The sequence below is a fragment of the Salmo trutta genome, chromosome 9, assembly GCF_901001165.1.
Source record: "Salmo trutta chromosome 9, fSalTru1.1, whole genome shotgun sequence".
NCBI lineage: Eukaryota > Metazoa > Chordata > Actinopteri > Salmoniformes > Salmonidae > Salmo > Salmo trutta.
Genome location: NC_042965.1, coordinates 44,497,221 through 44,514,127, shown reverse-complemented (window position 1 = coordinate 44,514,127; position 16,907 = coordinate 44,497,221). Strand labels below are relative to the sequence as shown.

Below are 16,907 nucleotides of genomic sequence, written 5' to 3'. Positions count from 1 at the left end.
ATTCATAGTCAAATACACACAATCACTATGGCTAACATTCATAATCAAACACACCCAATCACTATGGCTAGCATTCATAATCAAACACACCCAATCACTATGGCTAGCATTCATAATCAAACACACCCAATCACTATGGCTAGCATTCATAATCAAACACACCCAATCACTATGGCTAGCATTCATAATCAAACACACCCAATCACTATGGCTAATATTCATAATCAAACACACCCAATCACTATGGCTAGCATTCATAATCAAACACACCCAATCACTATGGCTAGCATGCATAATCAAACGCACCCAATCACTATGGCTAGCATTCATAATCAAATGCACCCAATCACAATGGCTAGCATTCATAATCAAACACACCCAATCACTATGGCTAGCATTCATAATCAAACACACCCAATCACTATGGCTAGCATTCATAATCAAACACACCCAATCACTATGGCTAGCATGCATAATCAAACACACCCAATCACTATGGCTAGCATTCATAATCAAATGCACCCAATCACAATGGCTAGCATTCATAATCAAACACACCCAATCACTATGGCTAGCATTCATAATCAAACACACCCAATCACTATGGCTAGCATTCATAATCAAACACACCCAATCACTATGGCTAGCATTCATAGTCAAATACACACAATCACTATGGCTAACATTCATAATCAAACACACCCAATCACTATGGCTAGCATTCATAATCAAACACACCCAATCACTATGGCTAGCATTCATAATCAAACACACCCAATCACAATGGCTAGCATTCATAATCAAACACACCCAATCACTATGGCTAGCATTCATAATCAAACACACCCAATCACTATGGCTAGCATGCATAATCAAACACACCCAATCACTATGGCTAGCATTCATAACCAAACACACCCAATCACTATGGCTAGCATTCATAACCAAACACACTCAATCACTATGGCTAGCATTCATAACCAAACACACCCAATCACTATGGCTAGCATTCATAATCAAACACACCCAATCACTATGGCTAGCATTCATAATCAAACACACCCAATCACTATGGCTAGCATTCATAATCAAACACACCCAATCACTATGGCTAGCATTCATAATCAAACACACCCAATCACTATGGCTAGCATTCATAATCAAACACACCCAATCACTATGGCTAGCATTCATAATCAAACACACCCAATCACTATGGCTAGCATGCATAATCAAACACACCCAATCACTATGGCTAGCATTCATAATCAAATGCACCCAATCACAATGGCTAGCATTCATAATCAAACACACCCAATCACTATGGTTAGCATTCATAATCAAACACACCCAATTACTATGGCTAGCATTCATAGTCAAATCTATTCTTTAACTTTACCTCCGAGTTCCTTTACATTCAAGATGGCGTTTGGGAACGGTACTGCTTTGATGCTGAAGCCTGAGAGAAAGAAAGAGAAAAGAAAAGAAGAGAGACAGGGTCAGACTAACACGTAGAAGAAGAGAGACAGGGTCAGACTAACACGTAGAAGAAGAGAGACAGGGTCAGACTAACACGTAGAAGGAGAGAGACAGGTTCAGACTAACACGTAGAAGAAGAGAGACAGGGTCAGAATAACACGTAGAAGAAGAGAGACAGGTTCAGACTAACACGTAGAAGAAGAGAGACGGGGTCAGACTAACACGTAGAAGAAGAGAGACAGGGTCAGACTAACACGTAGAAGAAGAGAGACAAGGTCAGAATAACACGTAGAAGAAGAGAGACAGGGTCAGAATAAAACGTAGAAGAAGAGAGACAGGGTCAGACTAACACGAAGAAGAAGAGAGACAGACTAACACGTAGAAGAAGAGAGACAGGGTCAGACTAACACGTAGAAGAAGAGAGACAGGGTCAGACTAACACGTAGAAGAAGCGAGACGGGGTCAGACTAACACGTAGAAGAAGAGAGACAGGGTCAGACTAACACGTAGAAGAAGAGATACAGGGTCAGACTAACACGTAGAAGAAGAGAGACGGGGTCAGAGTAACACGTAGAAGAAGAGAGACAGGGTCAGAATAACACGTAGAAGAAGAGAGACAGGGTCAGACTAACACGAAGAAGAAGAGAGACAGACTAACACGCAGAAGAAGAGAGACAGGGTCAGACTAACACGTAGAAGAAGAGAAACGGGGTCAGACTAACACATAGAAGAAGAGAGACAGGGTCAGACTAACACGTAGAAGAAGAGAGACGGGGTCAGACTAACACGTAGAAGAAGAGAGACGGGGTCAGACTAACACGTAGAAGAAGAGAGACAGACTAACACGTAGAAGAAGAGAGACAGGGTCAGAATAACACGTAGAAGAAGAGAGACAGGGTCAGAATAACACGTAAAAGAAGAGAGACAGGGTCAGACTAACACGTAGAAGAAGAGACACAGGGTCAGAATAACACGTAGAAGAAGAGAGACAGGGTCAGACTAACACGAAGAAGAAGAGAGACAGACTAACACGTAGAAGAAGAGAGACAGGGTCAGAATAACACGTAGAAGAAGAGAGACAGGGTCAGACTAACACGTAGAAGAAGAGAGACAGGGTCAGACTAACACGTAGAAGAAGAGAGACGGGGTCAGACTAACACGTAGAAGAAGAGAGACAGGGTCAGACTAACACATAGAAGAAGAGAGACAGGGTCAGAATAACACGTAGAAGAAGAGAGACAGGGTCAGACTAACACATAGAAGAAGAGAGACAGGATCAGACTAACATGTAGAAGAAGAGAGACAGGGTCAGACTAACACGTAGAAGAAGAGAGACAGGGTCAGACTAACACGTAGAAGAAGAGAGACAGGGTCAGACTAACACGTAGAAGAAGAGAGACAGGGTCAGAATAACACGTAGAAGAAGAGAGACAGACTAACACGTAGAAGAAGAGAGAAAGGGTCAGAATAACACGTAGAAGAAGAGAGACAGGGTCAGACTAACACGTAGAAGAAGAGAGACAGGGTCAGACTAACACGTAGAAGAAGAGAGACGAGGTCAGACTAACACGTAGAAGAAGAGAGACGGGGTCAGAATAACACGTAGAAGAAGAGAGACGGGGTCAGACTAACACGTAGAAGAAGAGAGACGGGGTCAGAATAACACGTAGAAGAAGAGAGACGAGGTCAGACTAACACGTAGAAGAAGAGAGACGGGGTCAGACTAACACGTAGAAGAAGAGAGACAGACTAACACGTAGAAGAAGAGAGACAGGGTCAGAATAACACGTAGAAGAAGAGAGACAGGGTCTGACTAACACGTAGAAGAAGAGAGACAGGGTCAGACTAACACGTAGAAGAAGAGAGACAGGGTCAGACTAACACGTAGAAGACGATAGACAGGGTCAGACTAACACATAGAAGAAGAGAGACAGGTTCAGACTAACACGTAGAAGCAGAGAGACAGGGTCAGACTAACACGTAGAAGAAGAGAGACAGACTAACACGTAGAAGAAGAGAGACAGACTAACACATAGAAGAAGAGAGACAGGGTCAGACTAACACGTAGAAGCAGAGAGACAGGGTCAGACTAACACGTAGAAGAAGAGAGACAGGGTCAGACTAACATGTAGAAGAAGAGAGACAGGGTCAGACCAACACGTAGTAGAAGAGAGACAGGGTCAGACTAACACGTAGAAGAAGAGAGACAGGGTCAGACTAACACGTAGAAGAAGAGAGACAGGGTCAGAATAAAACGTAGAAGAAGAGAGACAGGGTCAGACTAACACGAAGAAGAAGAGAGACAGACTAACACGTAGAAGAAGAGAGACAGGGTCAGACTAACACGTAGAAGAAGAGAGACAGGGTCAGACTAACACGTAGAAGAAGAGAGACGGGGTCAGACTAACACGTAGAAGAAGAGAGACAGGGTCAGACTAACACGTAGAAGAAGAGATACAGGGTCAGACTAACACGTAGAAGAAGAGAGACGGGGTCAGACTAACACGTAGAAGAAGAGAGACAGGGTCAGAATAACACGTAGAAGAAGAGAGACAGACTAACACGTAGAAGAAGAGAGACAGGGTCAGAATAACACGTAGAAGAAGAGAGACAGGGTCAGACTAACACGAAGAAGAAGAGAGACAGACTAACACGTAGAAGAAGAGAGACAGGGTCAGACTAACACGTAGAAGAAGAGAAACGGGGTCAGACTAACACATAGAAGAAGAGAGACAGGGTCAGACTAACACGTAGAAGAAGAGAGATGGGGTCAGACTAACACGTAGAAGAAGAGAGACGGGGTCAGACTAACACGTAGAAGAAGAGAGACAGACTAACACGTAGAAGAAGAGAGACAGGGTCAGAATAACACTTAGAAGAAGAGAGACAGGGTCAGACTAACACGTAGAAGAAGAGAGACAGGGTCAGACTAACACGTAGAAGAAGAGAGACGGGGTCAGACTAACACGTAGTAGAAGAGAGACAGGGTCAGACTAACACGTAGAAGAAGAGAGACAGGGTCAGACTAACACATAGAAGAAGAGAGACAGGATCAGACTAACATGTAGAAGAAGAGAGACAGGGTCAGACTAACACGTAGAAGAAGAGAGACAGGGTCAGACTAACACGTAGAAGAAGAGAGACAGGGTCAGACTAACACGTAGAAGAAGAGAGACAGGGTCAGAATAACACGTAGAAGAAGAGAGACAGACTAACACGTAGAAGAAGAGAGACAGGGTCAGAATAACACGTAGAAGAAGAGAGACAGGGTCAGACTAACACATAGAAGAAGAGAGACGAGGTCAGACTAACACGTAGAAGAAGAGAGACGGGGTCAGAATAACACGTAGAAGAAGAGAGACGGGGTCAGACTAACACGTAGAAGAAGAGAGATGGGGTCAGAATAACACGTAGAAGAAGAGAGACGAGGTCAGACTAACACGTAGAAGAAGAGAGACGGGGTCAGACTAACACGTAGAAGAAGAGAGACAGACTAACACGTAGAAGAAGAGAGACAGGGTCAGAATAACACGTAGAAGAAGAGAGACGGGGTCTGACTAACACGTAGAAGAAGAGAGACAGGGTCAGACTAACACGTAGAAGAAGAGAGACAGGGTCAGACTAACACGTAGAAGACGATAGACAGGGTCAGACTAACACATAGAAGAAGAGAGACAGGTTCAGACTAACACGTAGAAGCAGAGAGACAGGGTCAGACTAACACGTAGAAGAAGAGAGACAGACTAACACGTAGAAGAAGAGAGACAGACTAACACATAGAAGAAGAGAGACAGGGTCAGACTAACACGTAGAAGCAGAGAGACAGGGTCAGACTAACACGTAGAAGAAGAGAGACAGGGTCAGACTAACACGTAGAAGAAGAGAGACAGGGTCAGACCAACACGTAGTAGAAGAGAGACAGGGTCAGACTAACACGTAGAAGAAGAGAGACAGGGTCAGACTAACACGTAGAAGAAGAGAGACAGACTAACACGTAGAAGAAGAGAGACAGGGTCAGACTAACACGTAGAAGAAGAGAGACAGGGTCAGACTAACACGTAGAAGAAGAGAGACAGGGTCAGACTAACACGTAGAAGAAGAGAGACAGGGTCAGACTAACACGTAGAAGAAGAGAGACGGGGTCAGACTAACACGTAGAAGAAGAGAGACAGGGTCAGACTAACACGTAGAAGAAGAGAGACGGGGTCAGACTAACACGTAGAAGAAGAGAGACAGGGTCAGACTAACACGTAGAAGAAGAGAGACGAGGTCAGACTAACACGTAGAAGAAGAGAGACGGGGTCAGAATAACACGTAGAAGAAGAGAGACGGGGTCAGACTAATACGTAGAAGAAGAGAGACGGGGTCAGAATAACACGTAGAAGAAGAGAGACGAGGTCAGACTAACACGTAGAAGAAGAGAGACGGGGTCAGACTAACACGTAGAAGAAGAGAGACAGACTAACACGTAGAAGAAGAGAGACAGGGTCAGAATAACACGTAGAAGAAGAGAGACGGGGTCTGACTAACACGTAGAAGAAGAGAGACAGGGTCAGACTAACACGTAGAAGAAGAGAGACAGGGTCAGACTAACACGTAGAAGACGATAGACAGGGTCAGACTAACACATAGAAGAAGAGAGACAGGTTCAGACTAACACGTAGAAGCAGAGAGACAGGGTCAGACTAACACGTAGAAGAAGAGAGACAGACTAACACGTAGAAGAAGAGAGACAGACTAACACATAGAAGAAGAGAGACAGGGTCAGACTAACACGTAGAAGCAGAGAGACAGGGTCAGACTAACACGTAGAAGAAGAGAGACAGGGTCAGACTAACACGTAGAAGAAGAGAGACAGGGTCAGACCAACACGTAGTAGAAGAGAGACAGGGTCAGACTAACACGTAGAAGAAGAGAGGCAGGGTCAGACTAACACGTAGAAGAAGAGAGACAGACTAACACGTAGAAGAAGAGAGACAGGGTCAGACTAACACGTAGAAGAAGAGAGACAGGGTCAGACTAACACGTAGAAGAAGAGAGACAGGGTCAGACTAACACGTAGAAGAAGAGAGACAGGGTCAGACTAACACGTAGAAGAAGAGAGACAGGGTCAGACTAACACGTAGAAGAAGAGAGACAGGGTCAGACTAACACATAGAAGAAGAGAGACAGGGTCAGACTAACACGTAGAAGAAGAGAGACGGGGTCAGACTAACACGTAGAAGAAGAGAGACAGGGTCAGAATAACACGTAGAAGAAGAGAGACAGGGTCAGACTAACACGTAGAAGAAGAGAGACGGGGTCAGACTAACACGTAGAAGAAGAGAGACAGGGTCAGACTAACACGTAGAAGAACCGGTTGAATTGTAATAGAATTGACTATGAAACATTTGTTGCTCCTCTTAAAAATAATTTGAAAAATCTACTTCCCCACATGCAGAATATTCCAACGGAACGTTTAGCGAGTTATTTCAAAACCACCAACATGTTGAGTTAACAAGAGACGACATTTGGAAAACACACATGTTTTAGTGTCAGGGTTAGCAAAACAGAGCAGTGTTTGAGACTGTTGTGGTTCCCGCTTAACAACAATTCAAACCATATGAACCAGGCTCTAAACCCAGAGCTCTGCTGTTCAACATGTTGAGAAAAACACTGTTTTACTAACTCTCCTGCAGGTTTACTGTACCTGTGTTCTTCTGCAGAGGTTCTCTCTCATCCAACCGGCTGTCTGTCTGTCTGCCTGTTTTTCTGTCTGCCTTTTTGTCTGTCTGTTTCTCTGCCTGCCTGCCTGCCTGTCTATCTATCTCTCTCTCTCGCTGTCTGTCTGTCTGTCTGTCTGTCTGTCTGTCTGTCTGTCTGTCTGTCTGTCTGTCTGTCTGTCTGTCTGTCTCTGCCTACCTGTCTGTCTGTCTGTCTGTCTGTCTGTCTGTCTGTCTGTCTGTCTGTCTGTCTGTCTGTCTGTCTGTCTGTCTGTCTGTCTGTGTCTGCCTACCTGGCTGTCTGTCTGTGTCTGCCTGTCTGTCTGTTTCTCTCGCTGTCTGTCTGCCTGCCTGCCTGCCTGCCTGCCTGCCTGCCTGTCTGCCTGTCTGCCTGTCTGTCTGTCCGTCTGTCCGTAGCCATCGGCTGACAGCTTCATCTTATCCCTACCTTCCGAAGGGTTGCCAGAATAACTCCCCACGTAGGTAAATAACGGCTGTAGTTGATCTATTAAAGCCCCAGCAGACAGCCAGGGGACAGGGGTTTTCCCCCTCCCTGCACTCAGAGTAATGTCTTTATATTTAGGGTTTGAGGTTGAAGTGGCAGTGAGCAACGGCAGCTCTGGACTGTGTCTGTTGGCACACCAAGGAGAAGAATCATGGCCCAATCCCTGAGGTTTAGGGGTATGGGAAGAGGGATGGAGAGGGGAGAGAGGAGAGGAGAGGAGACAGGGGATAGGATAGGGGAGAGGGATGGAGAGGGGAGAGAGGAGAGGGATGGAGAGGGGAGGGGAGAGAGGAGAGGGATGGAGAGGGGAGGGTAGAGAGGAGAGGGGACAGGGGAGAGGGGAGAGAGGAGAGGGGACAGGGGAGAGGGATGGAGAGGGGAGGGGAGGGGAGAGAGGAGAGGGATGGAGAGGGGAGGGGAGAGAGGAGAGGGGACAGGGGAGAGGGGACAGGGGAGAGAGGAGAGGGGACAGGGGATAGGGGAGAGGGGAGAGAGGAGAGGGGACAGGGGAGAGGGATGGAGAGGGGAGGGGAGGGGAGAGAGGAGAGGAGAGGGGACAGGGAAGAGGGATGGAGAGGGGAGCGACGAGAGGACAGACGAGGGGGGAGAGAGGAGAGGAGATAGAAGCGAGGATAGGGTAGAGGAGAGGAGATAGGGTAGAGGGATGGAGAGAGAAGAGAGGATAGGGGAGAGGGGAGAGGAGAGGGGAGAGGGGGAGGAGAGGGGATTGGGGAGAAGAGAGAGGCGAGAAGGGAGAGGGATGGAGAAGGGAGAGTGGAGATTGGAGAGTGGAGAGGAGAGAGGAGAGGGTAGAGGAGAAGAGATAGAGGGGAGGGGAGAGGAGAGGAGGAGAGGGGAGAGGAGAGGGATGGAGAAGGGATAAGGGAGAGGGGGGAGGGATGGAGAGGGGAGATGGGAGAGGGGAGATGGAAGAATAGTGGAGCAGGGTGATGTTTTGGCAGGGGTGATATACTGGTTTTGGCAGGGGTGATATACTGGTTTTGGCAGGGGTGATATACTGGTTTTGGCAGGGGTGATATACTGGTTTTGGCAGGGGTGATATACTGGTTTTGGCAGGGGTGATATACTGGTTTTGGCAGGGGTGATATACTGGTTTTGGCAGGGGTGATATACTGGTTTTGGCAGGGGTGATATACTAGCCCTAAGCCTTATCTTCTTCTGAAAAAGAGAAAGCTTTCTGGGATTTCTCGCTCCCCTCTTTCTTACTTTCTGGTCATGCAAGACAAAATAGTTTTGCCAACAGATAAATCAATGTGTGTGTGTGTGTGTATCGGTACCTGTGGTAGGACCGATGCCGTGGCTCCCCTCGTTACATAGCAACGCCAGCAGGCTGCTCTTGCCGGCCCCGGGCAGTCCGATACACACCACATCATACTCTGGTCTGGACGGGGGAGGTCCTTTACAGCACAGTGCCCGGAAACACTACAGAGAAACACAGAACATTTCACTAATCATCACAGAGTCTCCTATTAGATAATATAATAATAATGGTAGTGTTAACTGTTGTTGGTAGGGGGGCCGGTTTAACAAAACTATCTCCTTGGCACACTTCTTTTCAAGTGTGCGTGTGAGAGCAAGTGTCTCTGTGACCTGTGTGAGTGTGTGTGTATGTGTGAGTGTGTGTGTGTGTGTGTGTGTATGTGTGTGTGTGTGAGTCAGTAGAGGCTGGTGGGAGGAGCTATAGGAGGACGGGCTCATTCGAGCTATAGGATGCTGGTGGGAGGAGCTATAGGAGGCTGGTGGGAGGAGCTATATGAGGATGGTGGGAGGAGCTATAGGAGGACGGGCTCATTGTATTGGCTGGAATGGAATAAATGGAATGGTATCACACAAATGAAAACCATGGAAACCACGTGCTTGACTTCCATTTATTCCAATCCAATGAGCCCATCCTCCTATAGCTCCTCCCACCAGCATCCTATAGCTCCTCCCACCAGCATCCTATAGCTCCTCCCACCAGCCTCCTATAGCTCCAATGAGCCCGTCCTCCAATAGCTCCTCCCACCATCCTCCTATAGCTCCTCCCACCAGCATCCTATAGCTCCTCCCACCAGCATCCTATAGCTCCAATGAGCCCGTCCTCCTATAGCTCCTCCCACCAGCATCCTATAGCTCCTCCCACCAGCCTCCTATAGCTCCAATGAGCCCGTCCTCCTATAGCTCCTCCCACCAGCATACTATAGCTCCTCCCACCATCCTCATATAGCTCCTCCCACCAGCCTCCTATAGCTCCTCCCACCATCATCCTATAGCTCCAATGAGCCCGTCCTCCTATAGCTCCTCCCACCAGCCTCCTATAGCTCCTCCCACCAGCCTCCTATAGCTCCAATGAGCCCGTCCTCCTATAGCTCCTCCCACCAGCCTCCTATAGCTCCTCCCACCAGCCTCCTATAGCTCCTCCCACCAGCATCCTATAGCTTCTCCCACCAGCCTCCTATAGCTCCTCCCACTAGCCTCCTATAGCTCCAATGAGCCCGTCCTCCTATAGCTCCTCCCACCAGCCTCCTATAGCTCCTCCCACCAGCCTCCTATAGCTCCTCCCACCAGCATCCTATAGCTCCTCCCACCAGCCTCCTATAGCTCCTCCCACCAGCCTCCTATAGCTCCAATGAGCCCGTCCTCCTATAGCTCCTCCCACCAGCCTCCTATAGCTCCTCCCACCAGCATCCTATAGCTCCAGTGAGCCCGTTCTGTCTGTAAAATATTTCTGCAGCATTGAAAGTCCCCAAGAACACAGTGGCCTCCATAATTCTTAAATGGAAGAAGTTTGGAACCACCAAGACTCTTCCTAGAGCTGGCCGTCTGGCCAAACTGAGCAACCGGGGGAGAAGGGCCTTGGTCAGGGAGGTGACCAAGAACTCGATGGTCACTCTGATAGAGCTCCAGAGTTCCTCTGTGGAGATGGGAGAACCTTCCAGAAGGATAACCATCTCTGCAGCACTCCACCAATCAGGCCTTTATGGTAAAGTGGCCAGACGGAAGTCACACCTCAGTAAAAGGCACAGCTTGGAGTTTTCCAAAAGGCACCTAAAAGACGAGAAATAAGGTTCTCTGGCCTGATGAAACCAAGATTGAACTCTTTGGCCTGAATGCCAAGCATCACATCTGGAGGAAGCCTGGCACCCTCATTAAGGTGAAGCATGGTGGTGGCAGAATCATTATATTTTTATTTTATTTAACTAGGCAAGTCAGTTAAGAACACATTTTTACTTACGATGAAGGCCTACCCCGGCCAAACCCGGACGACGCTGGGCCAATTTTGCGCCGTCCTATCGGACTCCCAATCACGGCCAGATGTGATACAGTCTGGATTCGAACCAGGGACTGTAGTGATGCCTATTGCAATGAAATGCAGTGCTTTAGACCGCTGCAGTGCCTCAGACCGCCGCAGTGCCTTAGACGGCTGATACCAGTCAGGAGCCCATCATGTTGTGGGGATGTTTTTCAGCAGAACTCTGGAACTCAGAGTGACCATCAGGGACTGGGAGACTAGTCAGGATCGAGGGAAATATTAACAGAGCAAAGTATAGGGAGATCCTTGATGAAAACCCGCTGAAGAGCGCTCAGGACCTCAGACTGGGGCGACGGTTCACCTTCCAACAGGACAACAACCCTAAGCACACAGCTTCGGGACAAGTCTCTGAATGTCCTTGAGTGGCCCAGTCAAAGCCCGGACTTGAACACGATCGAACAGCTCTGGAGACACCTGATTCTTCAAGCTAGGCATTATCTGTTCTATACAATAGGTTTCTATATGAACGTTTTGTAACCAGAAAGACATTTGATGTGGTAAACAGCCTAATGAAACCCAACCGCTTTAAGCATGGAGATCGATAGCAGTACATGGTTCATTCCTCAGACATAACAGAGTCCTCTGGTCTAGGAGCCCCAGCCAGCCAGACAGACAGCGAAGCAGCCAGACAGACAGCGAAGCAGCCAGACATAACAGAGTCCTCTGGTCTAGGAGCCCCAGCAAGCCAGACAGACAGCGAAGCAGCCAGACATAACAGAGTCCTCTGGTCTAGGAGCCCCAGCAAGCCAGACAGACAGCGAAGCAGCCAGACATAACAGAGTCCTCTGGTCTAGGAGCCCCACCCAGCCAGACAGACAGCAAAGCAGCCAGACATAACAGAGTCCTCTGGTCTAGGAGCCCCAGCCAGCCAGCCAGACAGACAGCGAAGCAGCCAGACATAACAGAGTCCTCTGGTCTAGGAGCCCCAACCAGCCAGACAGACAGCGAAGCAGCCAGACATAACAGAGTCCTCTGGTCTAGGAGCCCCAGCAAGTCAGACAGACAGCAAAGCAGCCAGACAGACATCAATGAACCAGGGTCTATCTGCAACAAACACATCTCTCTCTCCCTAACCCCCCCTGGCTCCCGTCCCTTCCCCAGAGCCCTCTGATCTAGTAGCCTGTGAACCAGGGTCACCCTGCCAAAACACACTGCCTGTTTGAAGGAGACATGGAAAATCTGTTTGAAGGAGACATGGAGAATTTGTTTGAAGGAGACGTGGGGAATCTGTCCGACCAACGAAATCAGACAAGGCAACAGCCGGCCGATGTAGACCTAGCAACACGACTCTTTGGTGTCTGTGTGTGTGTGGCAATCCCCCCCCCCCCCCGGCTTCCATGTGACCCCTCTTCAGAGTCTGCTGCTACCCTGAGACAGGAAACATTCCCCCAAACCACCACTATGGAGGAACAGAATATCAAAATCACGCATGTGTCACATTCTTCTTCGTCTGATAACGAGAAATCATTGTCGGACCAATACGCAGCGGGGAAATGTGCACTCATCTTCTTTTATTTAAACGGAAAAGAAGGTAAGCCAAAAATAAACACGTACACAACAAAACACAACGACTGATAACAGGCCGGTAAGGCAACAAAGCTATACCAAGCACAATCTCCCACAAAACACTAAAACAAACACATACCTATATATAGGACTCTCAATCAGTGGCAACTAGAAAACACCTGCCTCCAATTGAGAGTCCAATCCCCAATAAACTAAACATAGAAATATGAAGAACTAGACTAAACATAGAAATACATTAACATAGACCAGTGCCCAAAACCCAGAATAATAAATCAAATACACCACTAAAAACACAACCACCCCGAACCACATAAAACAAATACCCTCTGCCACATCCTGACCAAACTACAATAACAAATAAGCCCTATTACTGGTCAGGACGTGACAGCATGTGTGTGTGTGTCACACATGAGCCAGGATAGTGAACTAAGGCTGCTGGGCTTGTTTGAGAAGCCCCTGCCTGGAAAACGACCAATCATTTTCCGAGCCCGATATTGGCGGGCCGATATTGGCCTTTTTCCTAGTCTATCTAAACTGCTACTGTGCCAGAAGCCATTCACCTCCTGAGCCACGAACACTGTACTGCTGAGGAATGTCTATCTGGTCAAATCAGCAGCTCATTATCCAAAAAGGAAGGTGCAGTATTGAGAAAACAGATGAATTGGCCACAATAACCAAACCCCTGTTAATTCACTAATAATAAGGATTGTGTCGACGTGCCCGGACACGCATGTAATAAGCAAGCTAGCTAGATAGTAGAGCTGGGACTATAATCCGAAAATTAACAACACCCACATTTCTAACTCATAACGAAGCAATTTTTGCATATGTTGGTAATTTACGGTGTCCCTGCGTGCATTAAACAATAGCACACGGAACAAGGCGGGACGTATGAAAGTGAAACGGCATAGAAAAAAGCATTGCGCTCCCAGATCCAATCAGAACCGCGTTCTGTCCCACGCTTCCTACACCTGTTGTGGGCAGTTCTCCCAAGTGATGGTGCAGTAGCCTCGTTCATTAGTGATGTTGTGAGTAGCCTCGTTCATTAGTGATGGTGCAGTAGCCTCGTTCATTAGTGATGGTGCAGTAGCCTCGTTCATTAGTGATGGTGCAGTAGCCTCGTTCATTAGTGATGGTGCAGTAGCCTCGTTAATGAGTGATGGTGCAGTAGCCTCGTTCATTAGTGATGGTGCAGTAGCCTCGTTAATTAGTGATGGTGCAGTAGCCTCGTTCATTAGTGATGGAGCAGTAGCCTCGTTAATTAGTGATGGTGCAGTAGCCTCGTTAATTAGTGATGGTGCAGTAGCCTCGTTCATTAGTGATGGTGCAGTAGCCTCGTTAATTAGTGATGTTGCAGTAACATTGTTCATTAGTGATGTTGCAGTAACATTGTTCATTAGTGATGTTGCAGTAGCCTCGTTCATTAGTGATGTTGCAGTAACATTGTTAATTAGTGATGTTGCAGTAACATTGTTCATTTGTAATGTTGCAGTAGCCTCGTTCATTAGTGATGTTGCAGTAGCCTCGTTAATTAGTGATGTTGCAGTAACATTGTTCATTAGTCATGTTGCAGTAGCCTCGTTCATTAGTGATGTTGCAGTAGCCTCGAATGTTCACCTATTTGTCGATTAGGATAATGGATGAATGTGTCTACTACTTTAGACTCTGATACTGTTTAGCGTTGCCAGTGGTATAAATTGATATTGTTATTAATAGGTAACGTTAGTGCCTTAGTTCTGGTGAGTCAATTCTCCTTTTTGTTTTAACGTTTTATTTTATTACCATGAAGCTGCTCATTTATTTTTATCGATGGTACCCGTATCCAGGGTAGATGAAGCACACTTCTATTATTAGGCTATGTCATTTCTTTAAAGATGTTGCCGCTAACTTAGTGGGTGCTAACTTAGTGGGTGCTAACTTAGTGGTCGCTAACTTAGTGGCCGCTAACTTAGTGGCTGCTAACTTAGTGGCTGCTAACTTAGTGGGGGCTAACTTAGTGGGTGCTAACTTAGTGGCTGCTAACTTAGTGGCCGCTAACTTAGTGGCCGCTAACTTGGTGTGGGCTAACTTAGTGGGCGCTAACTTAGTGGGCGCTAACTTAGTGGGCGCTAACTTAGTGGCTGCTAACTTAGTGGCCGCTAACTTAGTGGGTGCAAACTTAGTGGCCGCTAACTTAATGGGTGCTAACTTAATGGGTGCTAACTTAGTGGCTGCTAACTTAGTGGCTGCTAACTTAGTGGCTGCTAACTTAGTGGGTGCTAACTTAGTGGGTGCTAACTTAGTGGCCGCTAACTTAGTGCGTGCTAACTTAGTGCGTGCTAACTTAGTGGGTGCTAACTTAGTGGGTGCTAACTTAGTGGTATTGCAGTAAGAGGTGATTTATAAAATGTTTTATATTTTCTTTTAAAAACAGCCTAGTTTTGGGTTGTAAATAAGTATGGTCTTATTTATTTATTATACTCAACTTGTTTTAAATCCTTCACTATTTCAGTAGGGCTCTCTACTCAATAGGTTTAGTGTTCCCCCACCACAAGCACTTCATGTGTGGATATCTTTGCATGAGGATTAGTTATAAACCTAGTGACATGGAGCAGAGTGGCTATGAAAAGCCAACTGACATTTACTCCTGAGGTGGTGATTAGCGGTTATCTTGTTCTATTAGGTGACCAGGGAGGGTTTTCTTTTCATACTAGTGTAATGGATTTCTTTTTAGAGAAGTAGAGGAGTCAGGCGCAGGACACAGGGATCAATGTAAACAAACGTGTTTACTTGAAAAATCAATAAATCTTCTCATAGGAAAATACATAGTGCGGAGAAACACCTCCAACCACACAAAACAGGAAACAATCACCGACAAGACAAACAGGAAATGCAGAGGTTTAAATAATGAACATAATTAGGGAAAATCAAAAACAGGTGTACACAATAAAGACAAAACCAAACAAACAGTGAAACATCGATCGGTGGCAACTAGTAAACCGGTGACGTCGACCGCCGAACGCCGCCCGAACAAGGAGAGGGGCCGATTTCGGCGGGAGTCGTGACAACTAGACTTCAGAGTATTGTTTGTTTATGTTTTTTATTCTTTTTCATTCAACTTTTGGGGGTTTTATTAGCTATTTTTGGAAAAATGTGTAATGGAACTGTTGTTATTGTAATCTGGGCCTAATATCACGAGAGGGACAGCTGGTTGCTTTACATGGCTAGGCCTAGCCTAGCAAATTCTTAAAAAAATTCTCAGATCAACTCTCTCCTCTCTTGCTTTCTGTATTTGAAGAATCATTCTCCTCAAACTCTTTACCTTCAACAAGACAAACATGTATTTAACTTATTCTGAAAAAGGAAAAAAAGACTATTGAATGTGGTTCATATAGGCCAATTTTGTAACTAAATTGCGATGTAAAGATACTTTCTAGGATGATTACCTGCCGTTTTGAGTCAGTCCTTCCCTCCATTATGACGTCATTCTTTTGGTCAACATCAGACATCTTTATAATATACTTTATAATCTCTCTTCATCTGACACTTCAGAGATATTGTTATCCCTTGATGCTGAGAAGGTGTTTGATCAGGTGGAGTGGGATTATCTAGTTTATACTGTCAAACTATTTGATTTGGTCACAATTTTCTGTCCTGGATCAAAGTCCTTTACTCCTCCTCTATGACTGCAGTGCGCACAAATAATAACCTTTCATCCTATTTACAACTTATATGTGGGACAAGACAGGGTTGTCCTCTATCCCCTCAGCTGTTTGCCATTGCAATTGAGCCTTTAGCCATAGCAATACATAACACCACTATCAAAGGTATTTGAAGAGGGGCGCTTAGAGCATAAAGTCTCACTCTATGCGGATGACATGCTATTATATACGTCTGACCCTTTAACTGGTCTTCCAGAGCTCCAGGTTCTACTAAAGACAGTTGGTAAATATCCGGGTTGACGGTTAATCTACAAAAAAGTGAATTGATGCCTATTAATCCTTCTGCCATGCAAACTTATTTTAGTCGTGTGCCCTTCAGATTGACTACACCGAAATTGAAATATTTGGGGATTTGGGACACAATTTCAAATATCTCTGTAAAGACAATTTCCCTCCCTTGATACTCCGCCTGACACAGGATCTTGAACGCTGTTATTTACTTTCTCTTTCTTTGGGCGGAACAATTAACACCGTTAAAATGTATGTATTACCTACGTTTTTACACGTATTTCAATGTATTCCTATGTTTCTGACAATTCTAAAAAAATATATCTCCATAGATAAACTGATATCTGCTTTTATCTGGAACAAGAAAAACACCTTGGATACATAAGAGCGTATTGCAGAGATCTCGCTCCCAGGGTGATTTATCACTTCCTAACATCCAATAGTATTACTGG

General features: G+C 46.1%; 1 protein-coding gene across 1 annotated transcript in view; it reads right to left on the bottom strand.

The window, feature by feature from the left end:
• The window catches only part of arl15a (ADP-ribosylation factor-like 15a), a 231,960-nt gene that overhangs the window by 143,342 nt on the left and 71,711 nt on the right, over nt 1-16,907 (bottom strand). The window contains exons 2-3 of the mRNA XM_029763835.1: nt 8,985-9,129; nt 1,400-1,459 (exon numbers count right to left, since the gene is read on the bottom strand). Coding sequence (XP_029619695.1) covers nt 1,400-1,459; nt 8,985-9,129 — 205 coding nt within the window. The remainder of the gene's footprint in view (nt 1-1,399; nt 1,460-8,984; nt 9,130-16,907) is intronic.